The sequence below is a fragment of the Rattus norvegicus genome, chromosome 17 (assembly GCF_021556685.1).
Source record: "Rattus norvegicus strain SHRSP/BbbUtx chromosome 17, alternate assembly SHRSP_T2T, whole genome shotgun sequence".
In the NCBI taxonomy this organism is placed as follows: domain Eukaryota; kingdom Metazoa; phylum Chordata; class Mammalia; order Rodentia; family Muridae; genus Rattus; species Rattus norvegicus.
The window spans coordinates 89,831,309-89,854,264 of NC_141550.1; the positions used below are offsets into that span (position 1 = coordinate 89,831,309).

Consider the following 22,956-nt stretch of genomic DNA (forward strand, 5'->3'; position numbering starts at 1 on the left):
GCGAAGTTCTGACTCTTACAGCTTGCGTTTTGTTTGCTTTGTTTTTAAGATAGAGTCTTATAGAGCCCTAGGTGGCCGTGTCTTTATTTGGCTTCAGATGACCTTGAACTCCTACCCTTATCTCTGAAGTGCTTGAGTTACAGGCGTGCACCACCTACCTGTTTTTACATATGTTGTTGGTTCGCTTTTTATTTTATGTGTGTATGTATCTGTGTGTGCCTGAGTCTAGTCACCACTTTCACCACCACATTGTGTGTCTGGTACCTGTAGAAATTAAGTAAAAAAAAATCAGGGTATGTGGTGTGTGTGTGTGTGTGTGTGTGTGTGTGTGTGTGTGTGTGTGTGTGAATCCCCCTAGAGCCAGCGTTACAAGCATTTGTGAGCAGCCATGTAGGTGCTGGGAACCAAACCCAGAGCCTTTGTAAGAGAAGCAAATGCTCTTAACCTCTAAGCTATCTCTTCAACCCTTGATTATTTATAGATAATATATCATGCATATGATTTTTGAATTAAGTTTTGTTTGTCGCAGGTTTGGAGACCCTTTGCTGATGCTAAGTTTTTCAGTTTCCACATTTAGCTCCGTGACCCCCATAGGAGCATGGTGTAAGGAGCTGTAAGTACTTGGAAGAGTAGGCTTTCAATAATCATTGGGGAAATTCCTTTGAGAGACCACCATGTCATGCAGTCAAGGCCGGCTTTGAAACTCACATAGCTAAGGCAGGCCTTGAACTCCTGACCTTCCTGCCTCCTGACAGGGCCGGCATGTGGGTGTGCATCACCACGCCTGACTGTTGGTGGAATTTGAAGCTGTTCCTTAACTCTCTTTGGAGGCCATGGGCTCCTAGTATGATCCTTGGGTTGTTGTCCCCAACACGAACTCCTGTTCTGGCTTTTAAAGGCTTCTGGAAAGCTCTGTGCCAGGGCTCCATCCACCTGCTTGCCTCCTGTGGCTAGCAGAGCCTCCCATCTAGTGCTAGCTAGGGAAGGGCAGATGTTCAGTCTCCTTTCTGAAACAGCCCAGCCAGTTTCTATCCCCGTATCTTCTTTCGCTCTTCAAAGCGTTGACCTAACACTCAAATTGTACATTGGTTGTTTGTTGACTGACTGTTTAGTCATCATGTAGATGCTCCTTTGCAGTCTATTTTGATCACCACCCCACTGCTCTCCTATCCTTTTCAGTGTTTGGAACAGGCATTTCATCAATATTTGTGCAAGTGAATAGTTGACTCAGTCAATTAACTTGAGTTATATAAACTTATATAAAGTCTGTACAAGGGATTGTTTCTATCCTTGACTTCACTTTTAAAGAAATGTATGTATGTGTTTATTTGTGTTTGCCTACATATATATCTGTGTACCACACGCTGGCCTGATGCTCACAGAGGCCAGAAGTGGTCAAGGATCCCCTGGAACTGGAGTTATGGACAGTTGTGAGCTACCATGTGGGTGCTGGGAATTGAACCCAGATCCTCTGGAGGAGCAGCCAGTGTTCTTAACGAGTGGGCAATCTCTTCAGCCTCGATCCCAGTCTAATTCTTGTTGTTGTTGTTGTTGTTGTTGTTGTTGTTGTTATGAATATATGTGATATGGGAGTGTGGGTGTGTGGGTATACCATGGTCCATGTGTAGAGGTCACCAGACAACTTCCACCTTTATTCAGGTTCCGGGAATTGAACTCACGTCATTTGGCTTGCAAGCACTTTACCCTCTGAGCCATCTCATCAGCCTGTGACTTCCATTTTTAAGGTTCTTTTAAAAGACACAATGCCCTTGTCCCAGTTGTGATTCCTGTGCCAGTTTGTATATGGTGATGGTCTTTGTAATATGATAAGAGAACTGGTAAACTGAGGGACACTGGACTGAGTGTCCAGCTGACCATGCACCTTGTTCTTGGCAGCTTTGTATAGTTAGGGTCATTTTCCTGCTCATGCACAGTAAACTATAATGTTCCTGAACTGCCGGATCTCTTGGGTGACCTTTCTGTCCCATCAGCACACAATCCCTTAGAAGGCTTCTCCTAGGTCTTTTGCATTCTGCTTGCCAACAAGTAAAGACAGAAACCCTGCAAGATCATTTAGAAGGCCCAGGGCCAGACCTGAAGGTGCTCCTGTAACTTCTGTCCACATTACATGGACTGGAATTAGCACAAGGTCCCAGTAAGAAGGAGGGGACAAGAAGTGCACTCTGCTTATGTGACCAACCTGGGGACGTGTCCATTCCAACACATAGTACGGTGGTTGTCACGGTAACCCAAAGGCCTTACAACCAGGCAGCAACTCCCTGAGGACAAGGGCTCTTTGGAAAATTTGCAAAGCACCATCTTGCTTAGGCTGATGGCACACCGGCTGTAACCCCAGCATTTTGAGAGCTGAGACAAGTGGACAGACAGCAAGTATGAGTCTGGTCTGGATTTCATAGACGCTGTCTTAAAAACAGCACCTCAGTTAACCACTAGGAAGAAGCTAGGAGAGCCCAGTGGTGGAGGTTCCTTTAAGACCCACCCTCAGGAGGCAGGCTCAGGTGGGTCACTGAGACCAACCTGGTCTGCAGAGTTCCAGGGCAGACAGAAAAACCCTATCTCAAGAGAAACAAACAAAGTGAAGAGAAGCTAGACATGCGAATTAGTAGGTAAACTGCTTGATTCACAAACCTAAAGATCTGATTCCGGATCCCCAGAACACATGCGAAAAGGTAAATTAGGTGGGTCTTGCTCGTAATCTCAGCACTGGGATGGGGAGACACAAGAGGGTCTCCAGGTTTTGCTAACCAGCCAATCTGAGAGAATTGATGAGCTCCCATTCAAACCATGAGGTGGGGCATGACCGAGGAAGACTCCTAACCTCTGTCTCTGACCTCCATCCAAGCATGTAAAGAAACATTCACATGTAAAGGTGTGCATACACCCCACGCAGACAGGAGTATGTGCCCTATACAATAAATAACCTATATATTATTGGTTATTTGAGACAAGGTTTCGTGCTCTATTACACTAGTCCCAGCTTTCCTGGAATTCACTATGTAGCCCAGGCTAACTTTGAACTCCTATCTCAGCCTTCAGGGTTGAGATATTAGGAGACAGCCACTGGACTCTCTAATCTTGACCACGAAATAAATTCTCAGAAAAGTATAATTCAATGGTTGAGTGAGTGTTTAGTATATATTTTAATCTTCAGCCCCCCAAAATAAAATTTAAAGCAAAGAAGATAAAAATAAAACAAACTAAATATCCCAGAAAAGTAACTGCACTACGGCCGGTTCCCAGGAGGTTGTGAAGTACCAAATGATACCAAGCCCCAGATCCCTCGCTGTGTGATCGGACTCAGGCAGAGCAAACCGGAACACGGCAAAGGCACAGCCACTACCAGCCAGGCTGGTCTTCGTAGTTTGCTGTATGGACCGCTCCTTCCGGATGCTTGGCTTCCTATAACCCTCTGCCGTTTCATATTTGCCCTCCCCGACCCCTCTCTACTTTTCTTGCCCAGGATGTGGACACATTGCAGCTGGAGTCTCTGAGGAGCAGCTCTTTGGTGTGCCTGCCCTTCCCCCTCCCCCTCCTCTCTCTCCCCCGCCCCACTTGTGCTCCAGAGAATGTTTAAGAGCTGATTTTTCCATTGGAAGCCTTGTTTGCTCTTTGCCCTCCTCTCCCTTTTCCTCCCCCTCTTCCTCCCCCTCTTCTTCCTCCTCCTCCTCTTCCTCCTCCTCCTCCTCTTCCTCCTCCTCCCCCTCTTCCTCTCCCTCCTCCCCCCTTGTGCTCCGGAGACTCTTCAAGAGCTGATTTTTCCTTTGGAAGCTCTTGTTTGCTCTTTGCCTTGCTGGAAGTGGGCTCCCTGGAAGAGCTTGGGAGGGGCAGGAAGAGGAAACAGGGCTGCCTTTCAGCCTTGCCCAGGCCTTGTCTTTAGGCTACAACTTCTCTACTTTGTTAGACAAGGATTCCCAGAATAGCAAACAGCCAGACACACCCATATTTACATCTTTAGCACCAAAGTTCCTTCAGAACATGAAACAGAACCGCCCTTCTGTTTGGCGGCTGGAGGGTCTGCGCATGCGCTTTTTTGTTCATTCATACGGATAATGTGAAACTGGCCCACTTGGGTCTGACACTGTAACTGTGGAATTGTGGCAAAATGGACCTTTGTCTGTTCCGTTTCTTGTTTACGCATGCCTCTCCTTGGGTTTTATGCTCAGCTAAAAGGCTGAATTCTCCCTAGGTGACTGCTATGGTCCAGATGTCATTTCTCTTTCAGGTGTGGGGCTGGCAGTTGCCCAGAGCAGAGGAAAGAGCCTAAGTGACTGTGAAGAGTTTGAAGTGGCTTTCGGTGGACAGGACTGGGTTGCTGAGGTTCTGGTGCTAGCGCCGGGGCGGAGGCAGATGGGACTGGTAGGGAATGAGGACACTAAGGGTGATAAGACAAAGATGGGCTCTGTCTGCTGCGTGGCCTGTGTCAGCCTCCTTCGTTAGCTGCTGGTACCATTTCCACCCCCATGTCATGTTCATGTTAGGCAACTGGAGACGTTATTTTAAAATCCACAAGAACGTGAAATTGGAATAGAAAAATATCGTAAAGTTGACGCAACTCTCCCCATGAAAAGCATGAAGAAAGGGTTGAGTTTAAAGTCCAGTACGTGGGATGTCTAAAAGGCCAGTGCTGACTGTAGATTGACAGTGACCTCCAAGACCCTACTTCTAGCTGACTGCTCAGTTTACTTCAGGAAAGAACATGGGAGACTCCATAGAACGTGAGTCTGCTTCAGCTGCCTTGACCCGCTGTCACAGTCCCTGGATGGAGCCCAGCAGAGTGAGGCTTCTGCCTGACTGCTTACTTGTGACGTTTAGTTCATATATATGGCTGAATGTAAATGCGTGTGTTTTCTACATGTAAAGCAATATCCTTTCCAGAGTTTCAGACTCGCTCGTTAATCTTGCTGTCCTAGATGATTTTTATATGGATGATTTTAATGCTGAAACCTGTCTTGAAAGGCCAATGTACATGTATTGGCCAATGCACAATACATGTACAGCACACACACACACACACACACACACACACACACACAAGATAAAGCTGTATGTCTTCTTGGCACATATGTCTCTCAGCCTGAGAATTAGTTTTCTTTTTTGTGGTGCTGCTGCGGCTCTGACTCAGAGTTTTGCACATCCTAGGCAAGATGTTGACCTCTAAGCTCTATCCCCAGCCATGTGTCTTGCTCTGTGTAATAAACTCTGTGGCTCCTACATTATTAGGGAAGAAATGCTTTAAAAAGGGAAACTGTGATATTCATTTGAGTCTTAGAGATTATTCCTTAATAAAGATTATTATTACTAAATGAATAAAATTATACTAATCTTTCAATATTTTTTTTTAACCAAAACATCTGTCTTCTGCCCCTTTAAGCTTACTGCTAAAACTAGTAAAAGCTGAGAGTAACTAATTGGACTGTTTCTTTCCCTTCCTTCCTTCATCAGTGTCTGATGGAGATGTTGTAATGAGCAAAGTAATGAGAAGTGGGGTACACAAGAAAAATTGTTCTCAGGACACACATTGAGCTTTGGAGATTAAGACGAGGAAATAAGCCAGAGATGAAAATATTCTCTGTTTTTTGCCTGAGGGAGTCTGCACTTGGAGATCTGTACACAGAGGTTTCCAGGCAAAGAGAGGCTAACAGTGTAAGGGGATTTGTGCCCTTGCTTTTAGGGAGATGGTTTACACCCAAACTCTTGATCTCTCTCTCTCTCTCTCTCTCTCTCTCTCTCTCTCTCTCTCTCTCTCTGTGTGTGTGTGTGTGTGTGTGTGTGTGTGTGTGTGTGTGTTGCACATGTGCCTGTAGAGGTCAGGGGACAATTGGTAGGAGTTGGTTTACTTCTACTGTGTGTGTGCTGGGCCTTGAACTCATGTCCTTAGCCTTGGGGACAAGGGCTTCCCCCCCACTGAGCCTTTTCTGCCTTTTCTAGAGAGTCTTGAGAACTGGGGGTGATGGTGCACCCCTTTCGTCCCAGAACTTGGGAGGCTGAGGCAGGAGGAACTTTATGAGTTCAAGACCAGCCTGGTCAACATAGCAGGCTCCAGGCCAGTCAGGGCTACATAGTGAGACCCTGTCTCAAAAACAAAACAAAGACGGAGAAACAAGCAAAAGGCTGTGAAGGGCTGCGTTCATGATTCGTTCAGCTGCTCAGTGGTCCTTACCTTCCTGCTCACCTTTAAAAAAAACAATGAAAATCCCTGTACATGATGTGAACCGGAAGCAGTGACCTTCTTCCCCCTAGTTGATTTGTTCTAAGAGACTCTAACTATTGACTCGGAGAGGCCAGCTTGGAAGCCATCTACCTAGGTCAAAATCATCCACACATCCCCACGGTCCTTTCCGTGCTGTGTGTGCTTTGGATGGAGTCCTTTCAGGGAACACAGAGTTGAGCATTCACTTTGTAGATCCCAACCATTACCTCCCATAATCTTCCCCTTGCCTGGGCTATGAGAATGGAGAAGTAGAGCTTTCTAGAGGTTCACGGGTGCCAGCAATCTTCTGAGGGTTATATCATTATCTTTCTTCTTGGTGCTGAACGACAAGTGTCAGAAGCATCTTCAGATGATAACTATTTTAAAAATCCCATTAGTAGGCTGAAACTATAATGAAAAGTATACAAATGGTCAGAATTCCTGGGGTTAACTCTGCGGTAACTACAGACACAGGGCCAGCCTACTTACCTGCAAACAGTGATGGGCCTCAACAAGCTTTCTCGTTTGTAACAAACTCAATGACAGAAAGAAGCAAAAGACATTTGTTATAGCATCTAAAATACATTTTTTTCAAATTTCTTTTGATTGTAGAGTGGTTTTTTTTCCCTCATTCTTGCTTAAAAAGAAAAATAAAACAAATCAGAAATTCCGTTAAGTTACATTAATTGGTTAGCAACTGCCACAAGCCCTCTCGGTATTCTACAAATGCCTGGGAGATCATTAATTGTGTGCTGCACTTTTGTTCTTCATCTTGCAGAACAAGGGAAAAGCAATCTTCATGTGACATCTCAGGAAGATGCAGCATGCCGCAGGCCCAAGGAGCGCCTTTCTAATGGAAACACAAGGGCTCAGGTTTCCAAGCCCGCCCGAAATATCCCAAGGAGACACACTCTAGGTGGGCCCCGAAGTTCCAAAGAGATCCTGGGAATGCAAACGTCTGAGATGGATAGGAAGAGAGAGGCGTTCCTGGAGCATCTGAAGCAGAAGTACCCCCACCATGCCACGGCAATCATGGGCCACCAGGAGAGGCTGAGGGACCAGGTAGGCGCGAGCAGACTGTCGGTTCCCCTGGTCTTGCTCATTCAAAAAATATTTTTAAAATTTTTATTTATTCATTCATGCCAGTGTACATGCGAGTTTCTGTGTGAATATATGTAGCACATATGTATGCGTGCATGCAAACCTGGGCGTGTGTACAGATGCCCAAAAGGGGCGTCAGTTGTCCTTGTCTACCATTCTTCTGCTCTTATTCGAGGACCAGTCTTTCCCTGAACCTGGAGCTTGTGTTTTCTCAGCTAGACTGGCAGGCAGCAAGGCCCAATGATGTGGTGTTCTGTGACCCTCCCAGACTTGAGGTTCCAGGCGAGCGCAAGGCTCTGAGCCCTCTCTCCAGGCCACGCCCACTCGGTCTTCTTTGTTGTTGCAAAGTTAGACCCAGAGCCTTGCTTATACTAGGAAAACATCCCCACGTTGCTCATTCATCGTTTGTTTGTTTGTTTGTTTGTTTGTTGTTGTTATGATTTGTTCATGTCAAGTGGTGGCGGCGGCGCTCGCCTTTTGAAGGCACTGTGGCCAACTCGAATGCCGAGAGCATGGCGCTGACAGGTCTTGCCCTTCTCCCTTATTTCCCCTTCCTTGTTGAATACTTACTCTAGGGAACTTGGCATTCATTAATTCCTTCTCCCCAACTCGTAGAGGAAGAAAAGGGCTTGCAAACCCTTGGCTTGTGCTTACACTGATTGGCGAGCATCCCGGCCGAGGTGAAATCTGAACCCGGGCAGTCTAAACAACCTATTTCACTCAGGAAAGATACTTAATGAAGGGTCTAGCCCACTGGAGCGTGGCAAACGTGGCTCTGGCAGGCCTTGCCCTTCTCCCCCATTCTCTCTGCCTGGCTAAAGAAACTTAGATTACATTCCTGAAGCTAGCTCCCAAGGTCTGCTCTCTTATTTGGCCACTTCCTCCTCCTGAGGCTGACTACCAAGGTCCAGCTATCAAAGGACTGAAATCCAGCAATCAAAAATCCCCTTCGGCTCACCTAATTAACATGCCCAATTAAACACCTCATCCTAAGGCGGGGCTTTCCCTTTTACCTTATATAAACTGCCATTTGTCTAAGGGCCACATCCTTCTTGGTATCCAGAGGCAATCCTTTGTCACTGGGGATTAAAAACCCCCTCCCCCTCTCCCTTGTTCACTTCCCTTTCTCCTCTATCTCTTGCTTTGTCTCTTATTTCCTGTCTTGTGTTCCTCTAGGGCAAATAAATGTCCTTTACGCTAAGAAGGTGGTGGGGAGGATCCTCTTGTGGCACTTTTCCTTTTTTAGTTTTAGTACCAGCACTCAGGAGGCAGAGGCAAGCACATCTCTGAGTTCGAAGTCAGCCTGGTTTACAGAGTAAAGGAGTTCCAGGACATCCAGGATTACACAGAAAAACTCTATCTTGAACAACCCCCCACCCCAAAGATTTTATTTACTAGAGGAGGAGGAGGAGGAGGAGAAGGAAGAAGAGGAGTAGGAAGGGGAGGAAGAGGAGGAGGAGGAGGAGTAATTGCTATTTTTTGTTTTGTCTGTTTGAGATAGGTTTCACTGTATAGTCCTGGAGGGCTTTGAACTCTCTATAGAAACCAGGCTGACCTCAAACTTACAGAATTCTGCCTACCTCTGCCTTTCAAGAGTGAGGACTGAGGGCCTGAGCCACTATGCTCAGTCTATTGTTATCATTTTTGTTTTTGTGCCTGGGGGTGTGGCAATCCTTCCAGCCATCACGGCACATTTTTAATGAGGGGAGATGACCTTGGGGTTTACAGTTCCCGATCTCCAGCTTAGCTACAGAAAAGGTTTAATGTGAGAGCAGGGCAGTACTGCCCTCCTAACCAGGGTCTTAACCAGCAGAGCAAGAGAACAGGGGGCCTGACCCAAGAGGAAGGCAGCTCTCCGAAGATACGCTTTCGTTATAATCACAAATGCATCAAGTGAATACAAAGAATATTGTCTTCTGACCGGGACGTGGTGCAACTGAGATTCTTCCTGGGAGCACTCAAGTGCTTGGCACAGTGAATGAATGAATGAATGAATGAATGAATGAATGAATGAATGAATGACTGAAGGAATGAATGAATGAATGAACAAATGAATGCAAACATCCGCAAGTACATTTGAAGGTGAAATAAAGCATCTAAAAATAGACTGCCTCTTTTCTTCAAGCTGACACAGGCCCTTTGGTGCTATTCTTTTTTACTTCTTTCTTACAAATCTCAGATCCTTTCTTTTGGATCCTCTGCTTTCTGCTGTCTTGAGCCACCTGCTTTCTCCTGTTATCTCGACAGCCACGCCGATAGCACCCTACTGTGGCACGGGGTGTTTTTGTTCCTTGGCTGTGTGCAATTCCTCTTTAGCAGTCTGAGAGGGTTCAGGGTCACAGGAGATGTAAGGCTTCCTCGGTGGCTCTCAATGGCCTGTTATCAGATTGACCTTTGAGGTTGGAGACTGTCTTGGAGGAAGCGGAGAGCTTTCAGCCATTGTGCTAAGTGGGTAGGTGAGGGGAGCGCCTACCGCAAGCAGACTGGAGGTACTGAGACAGGCTCGATGTTTACAGTCTGCAACCCTGCCAATCCATTCCCAGTGCGCTGTTTAAGTCTCTCAGACTTTGATTCGCCATAGAAACGGGGTCGGCATCAACTGTTTCAGTCCACAGTTAATCTTCAGTTTCTCCCTTAAGTGGAAGAATGTTCTCTAAGAATTCTACCAGAGTGCCTAAGGTTGTGAAATGTGATTTGTTTGGCCTTTTTTCCACATTTGTTTTCTTTTCCCTTCACACTGCAAACAAAGACAGGCTGTGAACTTTAGAAGGGAGATGGGAAGGCTCACTGGTGTGAGGATAGGTGATGGCCCGCATCTGTGTCATTAAGGAAGACTCCCTTTTCTTCGAAGCAGGCTTCGGAGCATCGAGATGCATTTGAACACCTGGAATATGGGCTTTCTTCTCTATGTGTCTCTGTTTTAGGAAATACCATATCCGATAAAAAGCTACTTGTGTGGAAGTAACAAACTCAGTTACAGTTACACACTAAGGGTAAGTTGGGATTTGAACCAACGGAAGTGTGAACTCAGAATCCTGGTTCACTCCACTATCCCAAGGCATAAAGGTCATGGCCTGTAAGGTTGGGGTTTTAGAGTTGCTTGTTTCTTACACAGGGTCTCACTTTGCAGCCCTGGCCAGCCTGGACCCCCTTCTGTAACTAGGCTGTCTTGAATTCACAAGAATCCACCCATCTCCCAAGCCATCATGCCAGGCCCGGGACTTGTAAGTTTAAAGTTAATGCTTGTCACGCACAAGGGACCACCAGAATTGACTGGGATGGAAAGAAGGGTAGAAAAGATAAATGTCTGTTTTGAGTGGGAAGGGAGATGATTGGTTAGTGGCCTCAGATACTGATCTCCAAAGGGAGATGATTGGTTAGTGGCCTCAGATACAGATCTCTGCGCCCAAATAGCACCTGAGCTGGAATTTTGAGGTGGCTTAGCTGCTGTTCTCTCCTGAGGCTGACAGATGCCACGTTCCCTCTCTTCCTCTTTGCATTTTCTGTTGATGGTCTAAAACGGGGGGTGGGAGTGGGTGAGGGTAGGAAGCGGGGGTTGGGGTGGTTTAAAAGGACACATCTGTGTGCACCCAGCTATTGCCCAAGTTCTTCGAGTCTATCCCAGCCAGCACAGTAAACACCAGAGAAACCTTGATGGCACTTCAGACAGACCTACAGACAGCACCTCGTCTGTCTGCATTCCTTGTCTCCCACCCCCACCCTTTGTTCTTCTACATTGTGACTGTGGGTTTTGTTTTCCTTTGGAGAAAGCCAAAGGACACCATCTGATGCACATCTCCAGACCCGGAGACACTAAATACCAGCTATTCCTTTGTGGGCTGTGTTCCCGGCTGTCTCCCCAGCATGGTTGACAGGAGTAGACAAGCACATTAAAAATGATGCACGTGGCATTGCCCATGATAGCTTGGTAGTGGGGGCGTCTAGGACTCTTCTAATTCTTTGCTACCAAACCCATGAGAAGAAGAGCATGCCCCTGCAGCAGAATCTTAGTTTAAGTACGGGAATACTCCTGCTAGAGAAACTTTTAAAATTTAGTATTTCGTGTGTGTGTGTGTGTGTGTGTGTGTGTGTGTGTGTGTGTGTAGGTGAGAGAGTCAGTCTGTGGAGTCAGTCATTTCCTTCTACCTCTTTAAGGGTTCCTGCTATAGAATTTAGGTTGTCAGACTTGCATGGCAAATGCCTTTACACGATGAGTCATGTCCCTGGCTGTGTATTTGAGTTTTTAAAACTGTGAAGGCATTTTCTTGACTCTCAATTACTGAAAAGCTGAGAGATCACCTCAGTGTCCCCTAGAGATTTTGCAAACACTTCAGTACGGCTGTGTTCGTTACTGCCTCCCTCCCTCCCTCCCTCCGCCTCTCGGCCTTTTCCGCTATTTATTTATGGACTTATTTGTATGCGTGTATACATGCGAGGACGTGTGAGCACATGTGTGGGGGGACCAGGGAAGCTTGGAGGAACCAGTTCTCACCTCCACCTTGTTGAGGCAAGCATCTGAGGAATTCCCCGAGCTGTCTGGAGAACTGTAACTGTGGATGCTCAAGGCTTTTTACATGGGCCTCAGAAGTTACTTGCACTTTGACCCCCTGAGCCATCTCTAGGTCCCTTGGGCTTTTTAAATTGTGCAGGGCCATCAGACTGGGAGTCCCATTGCCTGGCTGCTGGGGGCTGGGTACAGTTGGGTTGCAGACTTCTCTGTGCATTACTGTGGGATTGGGGCTGATGTCTTCTTGCCTTGCTCAGTTGAAGCTCTGTGAGATTTGTATCACGGAACCCATCAGGGCCGCTTCCACGGCAATTCTAGCATTGCTCTATTCTGCTTTGTGGCCACCTGCGTATTTTGAGGACTTGGAATCCTGGTTCCTTTCCGGCACAAAGATTTGAGTGTCTGAGGAGGATTATTTTTCCTTTGTCAGTAAACAATTTTGGTGTATTTCTAAAACATATTTTTAAATTCTCCCTGCTTCTCTTGCTTTTACCTCCCAAAACCTGGGGTTACATCCCTATGTCACAACAGTGGGCTGAGACTTAGATTTTCCCTGCATTAAAAAAATCAATTCAGTGGCCTAAGAGACAGCTCAGCAGGTAAAAGCACTGGCTGCTCTTGCACAGGACCTGAGTTCGATTCCCAGAACCCACACAGCAGCCCACAACCCTTTTCTGGCCTCTGAGTACCAGACACGCACATGGTATACATCCAGATGTGCAGGTAAATGCTTATACACATGTAACAAAAAAAAGAATCAATTCAGATTTCATGAGTTAAGTGCTCATGTATGTAGGTATTTAGCACTATGGCCAAGACTCCACAAGAATTAATGAATGAGAGGTAGTGCTGTGTTCAAGACAGTGGAGAAATAGGCATTCACGGACAAAGATTGACCGGGTATACTTACAGGCTGAGCACCAGGGAAGCTGGAGGGGAGGGGTGGGTGGGTCTTGTCTTTGAGTCCTGTCTGGGCTACAAAATAAAAAAATAAAAACAAGCAAGACTGAAGAACAAATGAGCACAAGCTGCCTGGAAACAGGAGTTCAGGGCCTGGGTTCCGAGTTCTCTATTCCTTTAACTGACTTAAGTTCCAGGAAGGTCTGCACCAATTTCATCTTGCAAAGTTAAAGACAAAACCAGAAACGTGTTAGCTGTCTTTGATTCAGAGGAGCAAGGGTCTTTTGTTTGTTCAAAAGATTTCACTCTAACTTTTGTATCTGGATGCGGGCGTGCACGTGAGTGCAGGCGTCCTTGGAAGCCAGGGTCATCTGATCCCCCGGAGCCGGAATGACAGGCAGTTGTGAACTCCCTGTGAATGCTGGGAACTGAACTTCAGTCCTCTGCTAGAGCCCTGTGCTTTAAACCCTCCAGCCATCTCTCTCTCTCACCCCAGAAGGGTAGCTTTTCAGAAGCAAGCTCTGTTTAAAGTTGATAAATTTCAGGCAGTTTGATGCTCGTTCTCTCAAAATTCACAGAAAATAGTGACGGTGTTGATGATAGGGGAAAAACACCTTCATGGTCACAGGGAAACGACCAGGGTGAGTGAAACAGCACTGTGGAAATGGGTGGGACTGGGAAAGATGAGCAAAAGGAGAAATAGGTCGCCATTGTTAAGAACCATGGCTGTTGTGACCTCACCCAGAAGTAGAGAAAGCATTCCCTATGGAATAGTAGCACAGCAAATGTCTCTAGACCACACTTCTGGTGACTTAAGGAACTTTACGGTGAGCCTCAGAACCATAAACTGTTGAGTGAGGTAACTCATGTTGGAGCAAAAAACAAGGACCATTTTTTGTTGTTGTTGTTTGTTTTTCTTTTGTTAGTTTGTTCTTTGTTTTGAGCAGAGAACATTTCAAGTCAACCAGGCGACTAGAGGGTATAGACTCTGTCTGCCGATACTCCCATTCTAAATACTATGTTTTTAGTAGCCAGGTTCTAAGACTACAAATCCTGATAGGAGAAAGATACCTAAAAACTCATGTATTAGTTCAGACCATGCCTGTATAACAAACAGACCTTGTAGTTCATCTGTGGTGGATTGTGGTTCAGCACAAAAGTGTAAGGGGAGGGTCCGTCACTAAGGTCTTATTCTCCAATTGGTTCTTGACTTGTCAATAAAGAAGGCCGGGAGCCAATTGCTGGGTGGAAGGTAGAGGTGGGACTTCTGGGTCCTAAGAGGAAAAGGAGACACTGGGAAAGAGAGAGGGGCTCTTTGCCATGCCTTGGAGGAAAGTGAATACTGCAATCATGTGGATTACTGATACAAGCCACTAAGTTTAGAACAGGAGGAAAAGCAAAGTCAATAAATTGGTAAGGCAGGAAGTATCAATTGTGCCTAGCAGGGAAATTCTAAATTAATAAAGCTGTCTGAGTCTCTATTATCTGCACATTCTAGGGTCTTGGGAGTGGGCTGGTAATACAACCCCTCATGGAGCAAAGGCAGCTTAGAAAGAGAAGCCCGCTCAGTGCTGGCAGAGGCTAGGAGTTGAGCCTGGAGGGGCTGGTAGGGGAGCAGCTCACAGGTAAGGTGGTAACACATTTCTTTTAAAACTACACGAAGCACAAAAGTCTTTGTTTTTCACACGTATAAAGTATGTTGGTGGTTGAGCAAGTTTCCAGAGAAGCCATTCTTACATAGTGGCTTTGTAATTCTGTCTCCTTCTGTCTTGTGGAGATGCTGTCTCACTCCAAGCTCTGCCAGTGTTAGTTAAGTATTGAGTTTCAATAGTAATCATGAGCGTTAGGAGAGCATTCCTGATGTCAGTGCCACGCCAACAAATAGAAGGTCATACATCGTCACAGGTTCTATGTGTAATGAATGGTGAGTTTGCCTATCATGAAAGACTAGTGGTTGTTTGCACCAAGAATACGATGGTGTTAAAAGAATCGGTGTGAAAACATTTCTCAGAGAAACTATAAACAAACTTGAACATGTCTAAAGTTAATGAGCGTGGATTTAATGACGATGCCCATCTGCATTCAGACAGAATAAAAGACAATAGTAAAAACACAAATGGAAGGACAGCCAAACACTTAAGAGAAATGATGCTACCAAATTACCAAATGAAGGAGTTAGTTCACAAAGCAGCCCAAAGAGGGATGGCGTTTTCAAATGTAACATAAAGATTGTCCATGTAGGGCTGGAGAGATGGCTCAATGGTAAGAGCACTGACTACTCTTCCAGAGGTCCTGGGTTCAAATCCCAGCAACCACATGTGTTCTGGGATCAGAAGCCCTCTTCTGGTGTGTCTGATGACAGCAACAGTGTACTCATATAAATAAATAAACAAATAAATCTTTAAAAAATGATTGTCCCTATAGCAGTTGCCTAGCCTGTGTGAGGCACCACGTCAAGCCCCAGGATCACACCCACAGCTGCTACAAAGACTGGAGTAAGAATTCAGTGATTGAAAAACCCTGGGCACTGGTAGGGTATTTTAGTTGGTAAAGTGCTCGAGGATCTGAATGTAGATACCCTGGGACTCATGTAAAAAGCTAGGCACATTCTCACAGGTCTGTAATCCCAGGAGATAGAAGGATCTTTATGGCTTGTTGCCTAGCCAGCCTACACCTCCAGGTTCCTGAGAGTCCGTGACTCAAAATGTCAAGTGAAGAGGCTGGCATCTGATATCAACCTCTGATCTTCCGTGAAGGTAGCCTGTAGTAGAAGTGAGGAAGAAGAGAAGAAAATGGAGGAGGAGGAGGAAGAGTAAGAGGAGGAAGAGGAGGAGGAAGAGGAAAAGAGGAGGAAGAGGAAGAGGAGGAAGAGGAGTAGGAGGAAGAGGAGGAGGAGGAAGAGGAGGAGGAAGAAGAGGAGGAAGAGGAGGAGGAGGAGGAAGAGGAGGAAGAGGAGGAGGAGCAAATAAAAAGGCTAAACACTCAGAAGTTGCAATTTTGCTAAAAAAAATTTCCATTTGCTGTTGACTGAAGTGATACAGAAAGAGAAGAGGAATTCTAAATAGGCATCGCTTTCCGCATGTAGCTTTTGATCCACACTTAATTGGTTGCCACCATCCTCAGCATTAACTTTTCTTTGAGTTGGTGTTGTAGGAAAGCAAGAGAGAGAGTCTTGAGAACAGTAAAATCCAACTGTTGAAGAGTTTGGTGCAGTAGCTGGGGAGTAAGGGGAAGCCAGAAGCAAAGTATAGCTAGACCAAGGCAGGAAGTTGTCCTCAGCAGAGCCCAGAGAGAACTGCCACCAAAGGAGATGGAGAATCCTGGGTTTGGGGCTTTTGAAAAGACCAACATGATTCGGTATGGAGCAGAGGTGCACACGGATTCGCAGACAATAGGTTGCCTTCCTGTCTGGTGCTGGTCAGGCTGCTTCTTGGCTTGCTTGCTCATCTGTCCATCTGTCTTGAAGTCATTCATTCAGGTGGTTTATTATGGACAGACACACTCCGCATGGATTTGGCATTGTACACGAAGGACAGATGCCAGAATCGGCCTCCCAAGACAAGTTTCTTCAGTGGGAGATGTGTGAACTTTGGGGTCTGAAGGGAGTTTACAGGTGTTCAGATACTTGGCTTCATGACTGTAGTGAGTCAACCATTTCCTTGAGGCCTTTTCTTAATCACAGATGAAGGAGAATAGTGCTGTGGTGGGAAGAGCAGGATGGGGGCAGTCATCCCCAGTGCAGGAGACGCTGACTGCATGTCCCAACCTTGCTTGGTAAGGAGGGCTAGCAACAGGCTGCTAACCATCCAGCCCAGCACCCAGGCTGTTGACAGCTATTTCAGGAGAGGGAAGAAAGTTTCAAATTTGGGGGGGGGGGAAATTCCTGGCTATCAAAATTAAATGACTGGTATGATCTTTGACTATGCTAATACTCGGAGTGAATGAATCTTGGGTAGTGTCTTAGTCAGTGTTCTATCACTGTGAAAAGACACCTTGATCACGGCAACTCTTAAAAAGGAAAGCATTCCATTGGGGCTGGCTTACAGTTTCAGAGGTTTAGTCCGTTATCATCATAGCAGGGAGAATGGCGGCATCCAGGCAGACTGGTGCTGGAAGAAGTAGATAAGAGTTCTATATCAGAATCCCCAGGCGGCAGGAAGAGAGTGACCTTGGGTCTGGCTTGGCTTTTGAAACCCACAAAGCCTGCCTCCAATATCACTTCCTCCAACAAGGCCACACCTCCTAATCCTTTCAAATAATTGCCACTCCCTAGTGACCAGCATTCAAACCTATAAACCTATTAGGACCATTCTTACTCAAAACCCCCATTCAGTATTGGGGCTGGGATATTTATCAGCAATACCGTGCTTGCCTAATCTGAATGAGGTTTAATATCTAGTAACGTGAAAAAGAAAAAAAAATAAGAAAGAAGCCGGAAGAGAAGACAAAAGAAATACTCACTTTTTGCAAAACCAGTTTGACCCGCACGCTTAACATTGGGGTCTTGTGTATTATATTTGGAAATGATGCCATGCCCCTCACAAGCTTGCAGGAGATCATTGCACAGAGGGAACAGTTAGGAGGGAAGAATTTCACACTGGGGAATCAGAATTTGAATGCAGTCTCAAAGGAATGAAGGAGTCCTGTTTTCCTGGTTGACCTCTGCATCCCAAGGCCTCGCCTGTGTCTGGGACCCTGATTGGATGGCATTTTCCAGAATGAAAGGGCTAGAGAGATGATGTTGAGACAAGAATGGAGGTGGCTTCCTTGTGGCCAGCCTAAGAAAGGCAGAAGAGGACTTTGAAGAAGAACGTCAGTGGATTCAAGGAGAGGGAAGCTGTGTTGTTGCTAACTAAGCTTTGAATGCCAGCAGAAAGTATGGATTCACAGACCTGGACCATGGCGTGGGATTAGAGTAAAGGCAAAGTTTAAAAATTAGCTTTCAGTGCCATGTGAGAAGGATGATGAAATTGGCTTGGTAACAGCCTCAGTGTTTAGACAGACAGACAGTGATAAGGCCCAGGGTGGCAGCTACATTCTGGAATGTAACCAGAAGTGTGTAGTGACACGCAGATATTAGGGAGGAGAAGGAGAACAGTGACCGGTTGGAGGAGGACAAAGGGCTGTCCAAGCCCTGGTTTCAGAACCTGGGAATGGTGGCACATACCTTTAATCCCAACACTTGGGAGGCCAAGGCAGGCATGAGGCCAGCCTTGTCTACATAGTTCCAGGACAGCCAGGGCTACATAGAGACCCTGTCTCAACCACCCCTTTCCCCCTAAAAATAAAAGACCCGTATTCAGGTCTCATTCTATTATTCAGCCTGTTCCACACCCTTCAGAATGTCACCAAGTGGTCTGTATTATCTGTCCCTGATGCTTGGGAACATTTAGAGATTAGAGAACTGAGAAATGGCTGAGTTGGTGATGTGCCTGCTGCACAAGCATGGGGACCTAAGTTTGGATCCCCTGCACCCACAAGAGGGCTAGGGGTATTGAGGATACCCAACATCAACCTCTGGCCTTCTCATGTGCCTTCACATGTATACATATACACAGGTGCCTTCACATGTATACATACATACACACATGCGCAAGTGCACACACCCAACATGTACACACAAACATACTCACAGACATTATACACAACAGTCAGTACGCACACAAAATGAAAGATTAAGAAAAAGCAATAATAATGAGAGGACAGGGCTGATATCAGTGTCAACTTGTGGGTCTGTTGATGCGGACGGGTTGGGTGGGGAAGCAGCAGGTCCGGAGCCTGCCTGTGTTAGAACAGTGTTTAGAGGCACCGTTCTGTAGACTCTCAGACCTGCTCTCCAAGCACAGCCTCACTTGGCATTCTCATCTCACTTATCTTTGGCTTAGCAGCTCTGCTCTTTCTCTGTGCTTCGAGTTCCCTTATCTGTGGTTTCCCAGGGGTGCCCACCGGTCTGTCTTTGCATGAAGGTGAATCTGAGCGTTTCGTGTTCTAAGTCTATGGGTTGGAACTTTGAACTGAGGGATTGATTTTTTTGAGAGTGTGGGGCAAATACCAGCAGGCTTTGCCCTTCCAGTTCTTGCACCAGAGAGTTTTTTTTTTTTTTTTTTTTTTTGCACAAATGGAATGTGCAATTACTTGGTTTCAGCATTTGTTGGCATTGATGGTGGTCAGTGATGCTGCTTAGCCAGCACCTCTAAGACCGGCTGCGCAAGAGTAGTGACTATAGAAAAGAGGGTGCGAGAGAAACCCACGGCCCCAGTGTACTGGAGAGCGGTGAGATTTTCCCATATTTCGTATCCACCTTTTTTCCCTCCTACTCTGTTTCCTTGTTCCCTCCTTTCTCGCTTTCAGTTAAACCAGAACAGTCACCTGTGCAAAAGCATGCTAAATCTAAAAAGCATGAGAAGTATGTTCAAAGACTGGCATGCACTCTGCTCACTGCCGTGGTCATTCTCCCGCTACTCCATGAGGCATCCATATGTTCCTTCCAGTCGATGCCAGTGCTTTCAAGTCATCTGAGCCAGAACAGAGCAAACGTCCTCATGCTTTTTCTCAGGTGTATTACTATTACTATTACTATTTATTATTATCAAGAATCAGTTTACGTTTTTCTTTTCAGCTAATCTCTCTCATTGTTTGAGCTTCTATTTTAAGCACTATTCTTTCCTAGTTTTTAAAACCTGTCTTTTATACTTTCTTTCTTTTTTAAGATTTATTTATTCTATATAAGTACACTGTAGCTGTCTTCAGACACACCAGAAGAGGGCATCAGATCTCATTACAGATGGTTGTGAGCCACCATGTGGTTGCTGGGATTTGAACCCAGGACCTCTAGAAGAGCAGTCAGTGATCTTAACCACTGAGCCATCTCTCCTGCCCCCTATAATTCCTTTAAATGAGTTTTACTTTTAAAAAATTCTAATTTTATGTATATGAGTGTTTTGCCTGTGTGTATGTCTTTGGACCATGTGTTTGCCTGGTGCCCGTGGATATCAGAAGAGGGTGTTGCAGCCCCCAAAACTGGAATTAAAGGCAGTTGTGAACCAATATATGGGTACCCAGAACTGAACTCAGATTTTCTGCAAGAGTAACAAATGCTTTCAACACCCGAGGATCTCCAAGTTTAATTTTTAATAGTACTTTCATTTGCGTATTTGTTTGTATTTTAATTTTATGTGTATATGCACATGCACCATGGTATACAAGTCAGTTTCAGTTTCCCCTTCTGCCATGTGTGTTCTGTAGATCAAACTCTGGATAGGTGGTCTGTTTTGGCATCAGGTGCCTGTTTCTACTGAGCCATCTCACCATCCCAAAATGAGTTCAAACTCAACGTTTCTCTATGTAGCCTTGGCTTGCTTGGGACTTGCTTTGAAGACCAGGCAGACTTCAAACTTGAGCCGTTCTACGGGTCTGCCACTGAGTGATATGAGTGTGGGCATGCCCCACCATGCCCAGAGTCAGTCTGGATTTTGATAGGAGAGTTCGTTTGTTGACATCAACCATAACTATTATTACTCTCCATTTTAATTTGATCGCAAATCTGTCTGTTCATCTCTGATTTGATATGGCTTCTGCTAAGCAAAGCTCAATGGGCACTTGAGTTCGGGTCCTGACAAGCTGTGTTTGAAATGGCAAGAGGTGAAATGACTTAGCCACTTAGAGGCCAATGAGAACTGGACTCTGTGCCAGGAACCTATAGTGCACACACGCAGCCTGGGGTTATGAGATACATCAGTCAGGGTTCTACAGGGCCAGAGAAGTCATAGCAAAACGCCCTTTCTGTAGGAGAGCTCAGCCTGTGCTCTTTAAATCTGCCACTGATTGAGTTAGAGAGGGTGCTTGGCTTTACTTGCACCCTAATGACTGATATGAGTCACATCTGAGACATTCCTTTACAGCGAAATCTTGACTGGGGTTTGAGGAATACCTGGGCACCGCAGCATAGCCAAGGGGCTACACAAAATGAACTGGCCACCTAGCGCCATTAAGCAGTGGTAAAATAAGAATGGGTGAGTCCTAAGAGAAATCTACAGCATCCAGTAACAGTCAGAGGATCAAGGCCTGGGGGTTTTGGGGAGAGGGGTAATGAAGGATTTCCAGGGTTGGGCGCCACCATTTCCCTCAAAACTTCAAACGCTGTTCTTCTTTTGGTAACACCAAAGTATGATTTCCACTTACAAAATATATCCCACCCCCACCCCCTTTGGAAGCAGGTTGCAGAAATTTCTAGAGATTGGTGTTTTCTTAGCCTTATCTTCATCCCTGGGATCTGTTGGCAAGTTATAAGAACTCCACTTGACCCGACTTACTTTATCCAGGACAGACATATCCCACTGGGAGTGGTTTTGTTAAGCTATGTGTAATGCTGCCTTTGGTTAAGCACAGGTATTCTGGGGTCAAACCTTGGGTCCACGCAGGTTTATATTGAGACTCCAACACCTTATTCCTGTGGGAGACCCACCCAACCTAATCACTTTAAGTGTACCTATAGGGAAGATGGGAATGATGGTCTTTCTTGCCTCACACTATGGCTGTGAAGCTCAAAGGATTGATTGTTTTTCAACATGGAACAAGTTCACGGAAGGTACTGTTTGCTATCTACGTGACAGATTCTAAGTCACTTCTTTTACCAGATACATGTGTTCCCTTCCTCTTTCAGAGGCTTTATTTCTGAGTGGGCATTTCCCTACTCTGTTACAACATAGATTTGTTGAAACAGATTCAAGAGTCTTATTTGCTCTCTTGAGTCAATTGTAGATGCAAGAGATGTCGTTAAATTTAGAAACGAGCCAGAATATTACATTAGTTATTTTTCTCCTCATTACCCCTGAATACCTGGTATAAGAACCCACTGAAGGGAGGAAAGATTTACTTTGGCTCATGGTTTGAAGCACTGTTCATAGAGCTGGGGAAGATACGCATGCTGGAGCAGCTATGGCAGCAGACCAAGGAAGGAAGAGGGGGAAGGAATATGGAGGGAGGCTGAAGCAGAGCCGTTAGCACCCTGCCCCAGTCCCCAGCAATTACAAATGTCCCCCAGCCACTCCCTACCTCCTGAAGATGCCAAGGCCTCTCAAAACAGCACCACCTACTGGAAAGTCTCTGTTCAAACAAACAAGCCTGTAGGAGACATTTTACATACAAACTATTACACTGTTTTGAATGCCTGAACTTGGTTACTAGTTTAGTAAGATCATACTATTCTTAAAGTATTGGCAGCTCTGTGTTTCCCTCATTTGGGGACTGTAAGAGAAGTCCTTACTGGCTGAGAAGCCTTGAATCAAGTCTTGGCGTCTGTGCCAGCCCTCATGTGTTGTCCTGATGGCTAAGATTGCTGGGGCATGAAACTAGCCCACACTATATCAGCCAGGGTTCCCACATCCCATAATGATGTCATCCCCAGCATTTACCTCTGCTTGCCTGCCTGTGAATGGGTTAATCCCGGCTTTTGCCTCCAACCGATTTTTGTAATTATCCTCATGTGCCTTTCACATGCTGATTTTTTTTTTTTTGAATCTCTTTTCCAAGATTGACTCGGGTAAGCAAAAGCTGAGATACTGTCATTTCCTAAATAAGCCAACGGGAAGATTGGGCCCATTATAACCACTCTGCCTGCTGAATCTATGTGCACAGGCTCCTCTCTAATGGAGCGTTGAGGAATAACTGTAATTGAATAGTGCTTCCACTCCATCTGCAGATTCTGCCAAATAAAACCCAGATTCGGTTCTATCTTGTTTTTGTTTGTCTCACATTGTGTTTGTGCCCCCATCGGATGAAGCATACGCCCGGGCTTCATCTGGATGTATTTCCAACTCACAGAGGCAGTAATTGAATCTCTGACTATAGCCTTGCCTCCCAGGAGGATTCCGACCCTGAGTATTCAACCCCGACTGGTTCCTGCTTCCCTTCGAAGGTAATGTCCCATCTGTTGACCGTGAACTGGGGCAACGCAGAACTCAACTGTCAGTGGATGGAATCCAAAGACCTTTCTGTTCCTTTTCAGAGGGAGCCACCCTGAGTTTTTGAAGCCAGTGCTTCCGAGGACAGTGTCAGCTCGATAGTGTAAATGTTAACATTGCTCTCTGGTCTCTGAGGGCAGGAGCTGCTGAACCTTGTGCAGTTTGCTGCAGTGTCCTGGAGAGTGAGAGCAGGTGGGTCCTGTGGCATCCAGCACCGTAGTATTGTTTCTGGGTCCCATTTAGTCTCACTGAAATCCTTTACGCTGTGGCGCCTG

At 45.8% G+C, this 22,956-nt stretch overlaps 1 protein-coding gene across 26 annotated transcripts in view; it reads left to right on the forward strand.

Annotated features, from left to right (window-relative positions):
- The window catches only part of Etl4 (enhancer trap locus 4), an 817,363-nt gene that overhangs the window by 529,096 nt on the left and 265,311 nt on the right, over window positions 1–22,956 (forward strand). For all 26 annotated transcript variants that reach the window (XM_087590293.1, XM_087590320.1, XM_087590317.1 and 23 more), the window contains 1 exon segment: window positions 6,990–7,273. In XM_087590293.1, coding sequence (XP_087446419.1) covers window positions 7,160–7,273 — 114 coding nt within the window. In that variant the 5' untranslated portion in view covers window positions 6,990–7,159.